This window comes from Setaria viridis, chromosome 4 (assembly GCF_005286985.2).
Source record: "Setaria viridis chromosome 4, Setaria_viridis_v4.0, whole genome shotgun sequence".
NCBI classification, from domain to species: Eukaryota; Viridiplantae; Streptophyta; class Magnoliopsida; order Poales; family Poaceae; genus Setaria; species Setaria viridis.
The window spans coordinates 31,198,896-31,212,611 of NC_048266.2; the positions used below are offsets into that span (position 1 = coordinate 31,198,896).

Consider the following 13,716-nt stretch of genomic DNA (forward strand, 5'->3'; position numbering starts at 1 on the left):
GCTACTGCGCAACCTAGATCGGTAGGTGTGTTGGTGGGGGCGGCTGGCTGCGGCGAACCTCGTAAGCCGAGCCGGGTCCCCCCACCCTGTTTATATAGCGCAGCGCGACAGGGGCCCACCACCCATTGATAGGGTGAGCGCCCCGATCAGGGCGCAGATCAAGGTCCTGATTGGCCTTTGGGCCAATCGGGAAAGAGATCAATCTAACATTCTCCCCCTTGATCTCATCATTTACTTTTAGCTTTACACTTTTTACTTTTATTCGTTTCATCGTAGATTAATATGTAGAGCATGTTTCATCGTCACAGCTTAATTGCCGATAGAATCAACAGCTACAACACACCTCTCTATTTTGAAACAATTCTGTTTCTTTTGGGCCTTATCCAATCCAGGAATCATAGGCTTTCCCTTAAACCCATGCCGGCTAAGTGTTCTCTGAACACATTGGTAGGTAAGCCTTTCGTGAGCGGATCCGCAAGCATATCCTTTGTTCTTATATGCTCGAGACTTATAGTGTGATCCTGGATTCTGTCTTTCACAACATAAAACTTTATCTCAATGGCTTTGGAAGCATTGCTTGATTTGTTGTTGTGAGCATAGAATACTGCTGGTTCATTGTCGCAGTACATCTTTAGTGGTCTCTGAATACAGTCAACCACTCTCAATCCGGGTATAAATTTCTTTAGCCACATTGCCTGCCCCGTGGCCTCATGACATGCTATGAATTCTGCATGCATCGTTGATGATGCAGTTACTTTCTGTTTCGAGCTTCTCCATGAGATAGCTCCTCCTGCGAGAGTGAATACGTATCCAGACGTGGATTTTCTATCATCTTTGTCTCCCGCAAAGTCTGCATCTGAATACCCTTTTATCTCTAGGGAATCAGATCTCTTATATGTAAGCATGAGTTCTTTTGTGCCTTGCGCGTAGCGCAACGCCTTCTTTACCATTTTCCAGTGTTCTATACCTGGATTACTTTGATATCTACCGAGAACCCCGGTGACAAAAGCTAAGTCAGGGCGGGTGCACACTTGGGCATACTGTAAGCTTCCGACAGCTGAAGCATATGGAACCGCTTTCATTTGATCGATCTCGTACTGGTTCCTGGGACATTGAAAATTCCCAAAACTGTCGCCCTTGACTATAGGAGCAGGTGTGGCCTTACTCGCATGCATATTGTACTTCTTTAGAACCTTTTCTAAATATGCCTTTTGCGATAACCCTAGAACCCCATTCAATCTATCTCGGTGAATTTCTATGCCCAAAACATATGTTGCTTCACCAAGATCCTTCCTATCGAAGTTTGAGGACAAGAACTTCTTTGTCTCTTGCAGTAGACTGATATCACTGCTTGCAAGCAAAATATCATCCACATACAGGATTAGGAAAATGTATTTCCCATTTTTGAACTTTGCATAGACACAATTGTCCTCTATATTCTCTTGAAACCCAAATTTCTTTATTATATCATTAAACTTTAGATACCACTATCTAGAGGCTTGCTTTAATCCGTAAATGGATTTCTTTAGACGACATCCCATATTCTCTTTGTCTTCCATGACAAAACCCTTTGGTTGTTTCATGTAGACGTTTTCTTCTAAATCCCCATTTAGAAATGCCGTCTTTACATCCATCTGATGTAACTCTAAATCAAAATGTGCAACTAGTGCCATTATGATTCTGAAGGAGTCTTTACATGAGACAGGAGAAAAAGTCTCATTATAATCTATTCCTTCTCTTTGTGTAAAACCTTTTGCCACAAGTCTCGCCTTATACCTTTCTATATTCCCTTTGGAGTCACGTTTAGTCTTGTAGACCCATTTACAGCCTACTGTTTTGGCTCCTTTAGGAATCTCCTCAAGTTCCCAAACATTGTTGGAACTCATCGATTTCATCTCATCTTCCATGGCCTCTAGCCACTTCGATGAGTGAACACTTTTAATGGCTTCTTCATATGAAGTGGGATCACCTTCTATATGAACTTCTTCTGTATTATAAACTTTATAACAGTCAGGGATAGCTGATTTTCTGACCCTTTGAGACCTTCTAGGCCCCTCACTTTCAGGCATATTCTGTGCCTCTGCTTGTGGCACACTGTTCAGAGGTGGCTGCTGCAACTCTTCCTCGTGTGTAATGATGGGTTCAGTTGGCTCCTGAAGGACAGGTTCCAAAACTTCACTCATCGTTTCCACGGGTGGAATCACAGCAGGTGCCTGCACCACAATATCAGGGACTGTAGCGGGTGCTTGCACCACGACCTCAGGAACTATTGGTGCGGGAATAATAGGTAGTGAGAAGTATGGTTCCTGAATCATCGGATTAGGTGCACACACCCGCTTCTCCTCAAGATCAATCTCTCGAGCTACCATGCTCCCCCTCACCATCTCATCCTCTAAGAAAATCGTCTGTCTCGTTTCTACAAACTTTGTGAATCTGTCTGGACAGTAGAAACGAAAACTCTTTGATTTTTCCGGATAGCCAATGAAGTGGCAACTTACTGTTTTGGGATCTAGTTTCCTGATGTTTGGGTTAAACACTTTGGCCTCAGCTGGGCTCCCCCACACACGCAGGTGGTTTAGTGAGGGTACTCTTCCTGTCCATAGTTCGTACGGTGTTTTGGGCACCAACTTACTTGGTACTCTATTTAGAATGTGAATGGCGGTCTTCAGCGCCTCCATCCACAGTCCCAATGGTAAGGTGGAATAGCTCATCATGCTGCGCACCATATCCATCAGTGTACGGTTACGCCTTTCACCTACTCCATTTTGCTGAGGCTCGCCCGGCATCGAATACTGGGCTACTATGACATTTTCCTGCAAAAACCTTGCAAAAGGTCCAGGAACTTGGCCGAATGGGGTATGCCGACCATAGTACTCCCCTCCACGGTCGGATCTTACTATTTTGATTCTTTTGTTATGCTGATTTTCAACTTCAGCTTTAAATATCTTAAATTTATCCAACGCTTCTGATCTTTCTTTGATTGGATAAATATAACCATAACGGGAGTAATCATCTGTGAATGTTATGAACAAGTCATAGCCATCTACGCTTTTCACAGGAAAAGGTCCACAAATATCAGTGTGGATTATCTCTAAAATTCCTGTGCTACGTTTAGCGTCTTTTTTAATTTGCTTTACAAATTTTCCTTTAATGCAATCAACGCATTGTTCTAAGTCTGAGAACTCTAATTGAGGAAGAATTTCATTCTTAACTAGTCTTTCTATTCTCCCCCTCGAAATATGGCCTAAACGACAGTGCCATAATTTCGACGATATTTCATGAGTTCTCTTTCTTTTCTTTATTTCTTTCTCTGACGAGGATACATTCATATTCACATCACACACAGAATTTACTTTTTCACGCAATGATAATAAATACAACTCATTGTGAAGGATGGCAACACCAACACATGTATTATCGAACCAAATGGCACACTTTCCATTTCCAAAATGACATTCATAACCATCATGGTCCAAACGTGAAATACTTATTAAGTTTCTGTGTAATGAGGGAACATAAAGCACATCTTTAAGTACAAGCATGAAACCATCAACTAGCTCTAAAGAGACATCGCCAACAGCTTCAACTTCTGCTTGGACTCCATTTGCGACTTCAACGCATCTTTCGCTTCTTTGCGTAGTCCTCGTCAAATGGAATCCCTGTAAAGAATTTGCAACATGAACAGTTGCACCTGAGTCAATCCACCAAGTAGATTTCGAATACTGTGTATACAAGGATTCATTTACAAAAGAAATAGTATTCTCACCTCTTTTTGCCATTATTGACTTTAACCAGTCGGGGCAGTCTTTCTTGAAGTGCCCCTTTTTCTTGCAGTGTAGACATTGATCTTTGTCTACTGGGAGAGGCTTTTGGTGATTCTGCTGCATAGGAGCTTTTCCACGTGCCTTGAAAGAGGGGTTAGCAATCTTTTTCCTGTTATCGTTCACATAGTGCAATGAGCCACCATGTGAGGATCTAAGTCTGTCCTCTTCCTGCACGCACATGGCTATCATTTTCTCCATGTCCCACTGTTCTGGCTGCATGTTATAGTTGACTACAAAAAGTGTCAAACTCTTTAGGCAGAGAAGCAAAAACCAAATGCATAATGTGCCCAGGTTTGAGCTCAAGATCCATAGGCTTCAGCTGTGCTGCCAAGTTATACATCCTCATGATGTGATCTCTTATGCCAGTCCCTCCGCCATTGTACCTCTCTGTGGCCAGCTGCTTGAACAGCTGGGTAGCATATATCTTTGAGGAACCAGTGAACTGATTCCTTATCTTGTCGAGGTACTCTGAAACGGAGTCACACTCTGCGATTGAGCCCAAAATGGCAGGCTCAATCGTATTCTTTACCAAAGCCATACATTTCTTGTTGGCAGTGGTCCACTGTTTGTTTTCAAAGGGTGTATGCCAACTCCAGTGGAGCATAGTCCCTTTCCTTTTGCTGCCATGCAGCATCATCATCACCATCAGCCCTCACTGGCTTCTGTGGATCTTGTGGCTGCGGTGTGGTTAGTACCCAGTCAACTTCTCCACAAACGAAGGAGAACTCAATCTTCTTCCTCCATTCTGTATAGTTGTTGCCTTTCAGAATGGGTATCTCTTTGAGACACGCCATTAAGTTGAATGATCCTGAAATTTACAATCCATAAGTGAGATCATAACGACAATTGCATGATTCATTTCCAACGTTGGTCAAAAAATAAAACATACAACTGTTGATGCAATTTAAAACTATATCACCGTTGGGCAGAAATAGAAATAAAAGCATTCAAAAGAACTTTTTAAATCATGATACAGTTATTAACAACGTTGGTCAGAAAATAACAGCACCATGATCTAATTAACTTTATCATGCTCTCACAAAAATTTAATTGTCTCGTTGGTTCAAATTAAATTTAAATGGAGCAATAAATATGACTTTTGCAGCGGAAACTGTGAAATAAATCTATTTTCAGAAGCAAAACACTGTACAAAACTTTATTAATCTCTAATACAAATTATCCCGTTGGTTCAAATTAGATTAGAGACTAAAACTATGCAAAAAAACATCAATTAAATGCTTCTGGAAATAGAAAAAACAAAATATCAGAAGTTACTGTGCAAAACCCGAAAAACGGCCCACCCGCGAAAACGGCCCACAGCCCGTTCCCGCGCGCGGCCCACTCGCTCGACACCGGCGGCCTGCCAACGCGGCCCACGAAGGCGGCCCGCTAAAGCGGCTCGGCGCCGGCCTCTCGCGCGGCGCGCGCCTGCAGGCCGCAACCTGGGCCTGGGCCGCGAAAGCGGCCTGCCGCCGCGTCCCGCCTGGGCCGAAAGTGGCCCGGTCGATCACGACCGCCCGTCCAGATCCGACGGCCAGGCGACATTTACGGCGGAACAAAAACCGGCCGTCGGCCGGCTCCCTGAAACCTTAGCGCCATTTGCTTCTTTCCCCTGCGCGCTCTCGCCGCGGCGGCGGCGGCGGGGCTGTCTCTCCCGCGCCCGGCGATGGCCGGCGGCGGCGGTGGAGGGATGGCTTCGCCGGCGCACGGCCGCGGCAGCCCCCCCCTCCCCCCCTTTTCTAGCCTCCCCCTTTCCTCCCTCCAAAAACCCGAAATATCGAGATCCAGATGGAGAAGAAGGGTCGGCGCCACCGCGGGTCCCCTCGCCGGCGAGCGCGTCCACCCCGAGGGTTGGGCGCGCCGCCGTCGAGCGGTCCTTTGGTGGTGCTGTGGCGCCCTCCCCCGAGCCCCGAGCGGTTGCGCCGGTGGTTCGGGTGGACGTGTTCCCCGGTGAGTGCCTAGTGTGAGAGGGAGAGAAATGGGGTACCTTCACCCCTAGAGGTGGGAGCAGCAGAGCTGCTGGCCATCGCAGGTTCTGTCGATGGAGTCTGCGCAAGGCAGCGACGCGCAGTGCCGACTCCGGTCGCCGGTGAGGTGGCGGTGGTGCTTCCCGCCGCTACTGCGCAACCTAGATCGGTAGGTGTGTTGGTGGGGGCGGCTGGCTGCGGCGAACCTCGTAAGCCGAGCCGGGTCCCCCCACCCTGTTTATATAGCGCAGCGCGACAGGGGCCCACCACCCATTGATAGGGTGAGCGCCCCCGATCAGGGCGCAGATCAAGGTCCTGATTGGCCTTTGGGCCAATCGGGAAAGAGATCAATCTAACATTGTAGGCTCACAGCTTGAAGGTATGTTTTATGCGGAGGTTATGATTCATGAACTGTCATCGTTACACAGGAAGTTCAGTTGTGAATCTAAGTAGAAAGGATTCTTTTCGCAGAGCTCCTAGAGTTTGCAGGTAATTCTATGAAATGATTTTCTAAAGCGAACTAAAATACTATAGGACCTTTAAAAACTAGCTTCTCCTAGTTTAGCTGCCTATAATTCACTTCCAACCTTTAATTACTTTCTCCTAGAGAATCACTTTTAATCAGAGAATTACTTCCCTTCAAAGAATGACATTTAGAGGAGCTATACCAAACAACCCTAATTCCATAACGATAAGAATATAAACCTTTTGTTTTGCCAAATTCTATCTCCAACTGGGAGTCTACAACGTACGGACGAGCAATAAAGGAGAGAAAGGAAAAGCTATAATAAACAGTTCCATGCAAATGTGTTATTTTTTAACCTAATTCCTTGATGGAATTATACAATATTTAGTGGTGTGGGGCAGCTATCTATCACTTGCATCCCCTAAAAGCTGGATAAAGGAACCCCAAACAACCAAGCCCCTACTCTCTGTAGACTCCTCTACTGAAGTTTCTTTCTGAAGACCATAAAACACGCACTGATGCATCAGGATGATGGAGACATTTGCTCAATGATACTGGATGCTCCAGATTCTAGTTCAATGCTCCTGAAAATGGTGAGGAGACATCAACACCTGTAGATTCTTGTTCAACGCTCCTGAAGAAATAGACCATTCGAATGCAGACATCGATCTGTTATCTTCTCTTTGCTCAGATACGGATGTTCCAGCTTATCTCGCTAGTGCATTTCTGATGCAATCGGGGTATCTTCTGAATTTAAAAAATTGGAGCTTGAAACGTCCCTGTCGGGTCATAAAAGGGGTTCCTTCTTTTTTGAAAAAAAAATAAGCAGGCCATGACATACTTATTCACCAGCATAAAAGGTTTCAAATATTCCTTTTGTTTCGCCTTTTCATATTCCTCTCCAACATATCTTGGATTTTCTAGTTGGCACTTGGCACTGCCCTTCTTTTCCGTCGGTACATTCTTGCCGCGCGCGCCTGCTGGCCGATTTGAAAGGCAATTTCTGTCATGTGTTGCTCCCTTTTCCTTTGGAAAAAGACTGTTCTTGCATTGTTCCTTTCTGATAAGGCCATCATTTCTGTTTTATTTGCCCCTATCTGGTAATGCTGCTCATTAGGCTTTTGGCCATCCATGTCATGTAATCATAGGCTTAATGATTATTCCATAATTCACCTGCACAACATATAGCCATACAGTCAGATTTATATAAATAGATACACTTGTGCTTAAATAATTTTTCTGCCTTCTAGCTATGTTTTGCACCAAGCAAAATAATAAGAATTAAACTTTCCCTTTGCTCCCTTGTACCATCTTCTGTCCCTTGCATGCTCCATGCCTTTTGCCATGTTTTTGTGCTATTTGCCTGTGCTGAATCTGCTGCTGCAAACTCCTCTCGCAACCGTCTCTTTCCGGCTGGTTTCCTCCCGCGCCTTTCTGCGCCGCGGGTTGCGCGCGGCGCCGAACAAAGTGAGCAGTGAGCGTGACTGATCACTGATGGCCATGGCCATGTACGCCGCTCCTAGGATTTGTGTAGGGGACCAAAGAACCCTAATTCCCCTCAAAAGAACGTAAAAGAACCCTAATTGCCAATGGTAACTCTGTATCAAAGGTCACAACTTGCACGACGCTTTGTGGGCTTTAATTTTTCTCCCAGGTTCGCCGATTGGACGGGTTCAGGGACCATGCTAACCTAGCTGCTCGCCGCTGCAATTTCCTGAGCTATTTCATCTGACCCTAAGGCTCTTTTGCAGAGGACCGTCCATGGCTTTCTTCGGCCAGAGTATGTAGGAGAGCCTGGACCATCGCCGTCTTGCCCTCATCAGCTCCTTTAGCATGCCATGTTTGGCTGGTACCATGTTAAGATCTGGCTCTGAACTCTGGAGCAGGGATGTGAGTGTACTTTCTCGAGGCGTTGTGGACCGCAATGCGTTGGTGACATGGACCATCATGCATCAGAGCAACATCATGGAAGCATCAGAGACTGAAATCTCCTTGCTACTGGTGGGGCACAGGGATTTGGGTGATCTTGGAATAATATTTGGCTGATTTTGTGCTTGGAATTCATGGATAAAGAAGATTTGGTTGCTTATTTATGCTGGAATATAGATCAGATTGGAGTTGAACTGCTGGGATTTAGTATCTTTCTATCGATCTCTCTTGGGTTCATTGCTTTGGACCTTTGGTCAGTCAAAGTCCCAAAGGACGATGGATGGATATTAGCATGGTGAATTCTGCAGCTCTCTGAGGAGATGACAGATTTGCCATATTCGTCTCCTTTATTTTTTTCCACTGAATATTTCTGCAAGCGGTCAACTTGATAAGGACTGCTAGCCTGAGTTGAATCCTTTCTTGTTCTTGCTTTCAACTTACCCTTCTCCGAAAGGTCTGAGTAAAACTGTAAAAACACAAGACCCCAAAGTTCATTGGATTCATTCGCTGCATGATCTACTGATGAGCCACATGCACATAAATCCAATTCACATTCGAGCCTGCGTTGTTCGTGCGCAAAAGCATTCTGACCAACTCGACATGTGAATCATAGCAACATGTTTTGCCGCCGTCTCACACTGCACGTCGTTTTCGTCTGGACACTCGCAGATGCATTTGCCGTGCGTTTTGGACGCTTTCAGCATTGTACCCGTTTGCCATGCACAGTTCAGGAAAAAAAAGACGCCAACTGGGTTCTTCTTTGATTTCATTGGAAACTAGCTCGCCAAACCTCGTCGCTATTCTAAATCCAGAAGCAAATGCTACCGTTACAGACATCACTTTAGCCCTGGTGGTTGATACCACAAATGGCAAGGCAGGTCATTGCCATTGCGGTACCAATGCAAGTGTATGTACACGTGTGTAGTTGTTGTCAAAACTTGGCAGAGGCGAGGTGGTTAGCCCTCTGCCTACAACCTGCCTTGCATAGCTGGGTGCCATGGCTACGTCGTCAAAACTCGCGGGGGTCGACGAACAGCACCGTGCCGGGCGGCGCCGGCGCCGCCCAGTCGTCGTCGGCATTGTTGTCGAGGTTCTTGATGCACCAGACGTCCTCGTCGCAGGAGAAGCGGCGCCAGCGCGGGACGGCGGCGGCGGCCGGGTCGTCGGGCGCGACGTCGGCGGCGACGACGGCGCAGACCGGGTTCTTGCGGGCGACGTTGTGGGCGTGGTGGCAGAGGGAGCGGAGCAGGGCGGGACCGGCCGGGCCGGACATGCGGAGGCCGTAGAGGAGGTAGGCGCCGAAGGGGCGGAAGATGTCAGGGATGGATGGGACCCGCATCCACGGCGCGCCGCGGTCGAGCGCCCGGAGCGCGGCGAGCGACGCGCGGAGCAGCGCCGGCGCGCCGCGCACGCGGAGGCGCATGGAGCGGGTGGAGTCCCAGACGCTGAGCACGGCGAACGACGGCGGGAGGGACGGGTCCGGGTTGCTCTCGATGGCCACGAAGGTGCCCAGCGTAAGCTTGTGGGCCAGGAGGGCCGGCATGTCGGCGGGGAGAAACTCCGCGGCCTCCGGCGGGAGCAGGCGCGCGTAGGCCGCGGCCGCCAGCTCCGGCGGCAGCTGGAACACGCGGTGCCCGCTCGGGATGGCCAGGCGGTGCGCGTGCACAGGCCGGCCCAGGAACTCCGGCCGCCGGAACGGCGCGTACCCGAACCGCCCCGTGAACAGCGCCAGCGACGCCGCGTTGGACGCCGTCGTCGCCATCGTCGCGTGCGCCGCGCCGCGCGCACGGCACCACTCCTCCGCGCGCTCCACCAGCGCCGTCGCGATCCCCAGCCGCCTGCAAATATAGAAGCGCAACTGACGTCAGCGGCTAGCCCGTTCAAAACATGCGGCGGCGGCGGCGGCGCCTCGAGAACGGCGCGCCAGTGGACTCCGGCCAACCAGACGGGGCGGTGGGCCCACGGCGCTGGACACGCGTGGACCCACCCCCCGCGGCGCTCGATTAGGCAAGGAGAGAAAGTACGTTCTACATTGGTGCTGAGCCGAGGCATTGTAGTGTGCAACTGTGCATGCGTCCGCGTGAGGTGAAGGAAAAAAAAAACAGGAAGCAAAGCGGAGGAGGAGATGACCACGGCCACCGTACCTGTGAGACGGGGAGACCCTGAGGCCGAGGAGGCAGGCCACCTTCACGTACGCCGGCGGCTGCCGCTTCTCCGGGCTGGAGGAAGCAGAAGAAGGTTTCTTGCCGCCGCCGCCGCCTCTGGCCACCGTCTTCACGCAGGCCTTGATGATCCCGACCATCTCCTGCTCTTCACCATACTCGGCAACCTGAGCATTGCAATTCAAAACGCAAGCACAGTTCATCAGCAAACAGAAGAGAAGAGCTCGATTGTCACTGCCACGCATCAAGCGTTCGTGCACATCGATTAACAAAATTCTGGCTCAGTTTGAACATTGAACAGTAACACACGATCGGATTGAGGTGTCAAGTCAACAAATTGTTTTGTTATTGTTGATGTGTGCTTGCTAATCTAGTATAGATTGGTTATCCGCCCGGCGCTTACCAGCATGACGTGCTCCGGCGCGTGGCGGACCCTCGCCAGCGGGTCGCCGACCTGCTCGACGGAGAGGGACATGCCCCTCTTCTTCTTCTTCGTCTTCCTCTTGCCACCGTCGTTGCCATCGGCGGCGTCGCCGCACAGGCCGACCTGGCACCGGCGCTCGAGCTCCTCCACCGCCGCCAGGTCCCTCTCCATGTCGAACTCCCTCACTCTGAACACCACCACCTTCTCTCCATCCATCGCTCCCATCACTGCTAATCCCTCTACTGATCTCGACGGCACAGCGTCTAGCTTAGCTTGCTCGCTGTAGCAACCAGCTCAGCTCAAGGAGAGCTTAGCGCTTGCTGCTGTGCTGCTGCTTATATTAGCTTCTCTACGACGAGAAGGGGGCGTGTGCGAATTTATACAGGTAGCTAGGTTGACAGGGACTCAGGGAGAGGAGAGTGAGGGGAGGGGGGCTATGTGGGGCCGGGGCAAAATAGTAATCTTCTTCCATCAGTGATGCAAAGAGGCGCAAGAGAACAAAGAACAAGGGCAAAATAGTAATCTCTTCCTCTTGGATTTGATTAAAGTTGCATGGATGAATTAACTACCATGGTTAACTTAATCTTCTTTTTTTCAGACAAAACCTAATCTATAGAGCTAAACTGAAAGTTCAGTAGCTGTTCATTCACACAACAAAATATAATGCATGGATGTTGCTCACAGTAGTTGATTAAAGGCGCCAAATCAAGCTTCTAGCTAGCTATATATTCCTCTTACTATAAAGCACACCAGTCTCTAAACAAGTGAGATTCTGCCCAGTTCAACAAAGGTTACTATAAGGCGATACGAATTAGGGGTAGGCCGGAACCTACCGATTGTAGGGCATCGAAACATATATTCCAACAGAGGCAGTTCTAGATATGATTCATCTAGGATCATTCTTCTTCGCACGCAGCCGCGGATATATGTAAGTGGGTGATGCCCAATGCAAATGAAAGAAATTTAATTTTGAGTTTTTTAAAAAAAGATTTATATTTCCAGACATGACCCAAAATAAGAATATTAATTCTGAAAATCCTTTTTTATGAAAAATTCTGAAAATCCTTTGGCAGACAATTACTATATGTACCAATGAGAAATTTTAGAGTGCTTGAAAAAATGAGAAGTATCCATCCGGAAAAATCAAACGGTGGAAACAAAGGAAGTACTGTGAATTACCTAAAGAAAAGTACCAATTTAGTAGGATCAAGTACTATTAGAAATTGCTATGATACCCTTTTAATTATGTGTAAATCTATTTAATTCTTTTGTTAAGTAAAATAAGAAGTAAAGTACAAGTACCACTCGTACTTTAAAAGCAATGTAACAAAACTCCTGTACCAATAATTAACTTGGTATTTCCAACACTTGAAAATAATCAAAACTGTTAATTACCCCTCACACACTGTCATTGCGCAGCGTGTGATGAAAGAGAGATGGATCTTCGGCTGAGTTCCAGAGCATTCTACAGATCCCTTCCGGATCCGGTACTAGCATGTGTGGCACATCACTAGAATCATGCATTCTGGCAGCATGGAAAAAATAAGTAGGCACCTTTCTGAATTTAGGGGAGCGCTGGAAATGGAGCCGCCAGCATATTTAGCACCGTACCTTCCTTCTTTCTGTCAAGTTCGGTTCAGTATATACAATAATCCTCAGTATTACCTGTTTCGGCGCGTGCAAGAAACGCGCATATATCGATATAGTTTCGCATCGATTTCGTAGAAATTTCAGCTGAACAAGCGCACAAACACAAACCCTGATGAAGTTCCTCTGCAAGTCACTCTCTCGATCCATTCCAAAAGAGGGAGAGGCATATCGTAATTTTTTTTCTTCTCATAACGACTAATCGAAGACCTGTTATGTTAAATGATCATTGTTTTTGTCTTTAATTGGCGTGTTAACGTGAGCTTAGCACTGACTTCCTTCTCTATTGGCACCTAGTGGGGATTCTTAATGATTTTATATATCCAGCAATCAGTCGACGTCCAAGTCGTCGCTCTCATGCATATACAAGTAGCCACCTGAACGGAACAGCGTCCTGACGAAACAAGCCCCAAATTTTATAAACGCATGTCGTGTCCATACATTGACAGAGGATGTTTCTTGGACAATTAACAATCGAAGCATGTCCGCTTTATTTATATATATGCCATCAGCGTAAAATTTGCTCACCGTGGGCTTCGCATCGTCGTCGTCGTCGTCGCTGCCCAACCCGGTTAGGAAAGCCGAGCTTATTATTGCATTATGTTATGAGTCTCTAGCAGCTAGAGCACGGCCCATTCAACGGTCAAGAGCTAGCTTTGGACAACCATCACCAGACCAGAGAGCATGAGAGCAGCACAGATTGTTTAACAAAGTGATGGCATCTAGGCAGCAATCCAAGCAGATTAGTGGGGATATGAACACAAAAAGTTGAAACAAAGTGTGGAGCCTAGACCAAGCTTTGTCAAGTGACTAGGGTTTCACAGGACATGTGTAGTACAGTGTAACAAAATTAACTTGACCTAATTGGCGCGTCGAGTACTGCATGCTTCTCGGCAATTTGCCAAGCATGCAGTTTGCCTGCATCACCACCCTTTTGACCTCACGAGCTCAATTTCCTTGCAGGCTCCTTTCCACAGGTGGCCCTCCTGGTTGCTAGTGCCTTTCTCTAACCCCCCTAGCTTTTGCACACACAAAAGATTATGTTCATGGGGCATAGATTAATGGAAGCATGCAAAGACATGGAAAGATCAGAGAGGGAGGGTTATGGAGGGTCAAAAAGCATCTGTTTGATTGACAGGAAATCTATGCGTTGATTATTGGTGTTTGATTTGTTTAATGCATGGCAGCATTGCCTCAAGAGACTGAATAGTCAAATCTTGGCTAGGTCACAGATCTTTCACTTGGCCGGGTTGGCTTCTAGTGTGGTGTTCCCTTGTCCCCAGATACAATCTCACTT

At 47.5% G+C, this 13,716-nt stretch overlaps 1 protein-coding gene across 1 annotated transcript; it reads right to left on the reverse strand.

Moving 5' to 3' along the window:
- Positions 1 to 8,912: 8,912 nt before the first annotated feature.
- Positions 8,913 to 11,111, reverse strand: LOC117851910 (acetyl transferase GW6a). The gene is made up of 3 exons (XM_034733821.2): positions 10,752 to 11,111; positions 10,331 to 10,515; positions 8,913 to 10,024 (listed from the first exon to the last, which is right to left on the reverse strand). Exons 1-3 carry the CDS (start codon positions 10,995 to 10,997, stop codon positions 9,196 to 9,198), a joined length of 1,260 nt encoding a protein of 419 aa, XP_034589712.1. The 5' UTR covers positions 10,998 to 11,111; the 3' UTR covers positions 8,913 to 9,195.
- Positions 11,112 to 13,716: the final 2,605 nt, after the last annotated feature.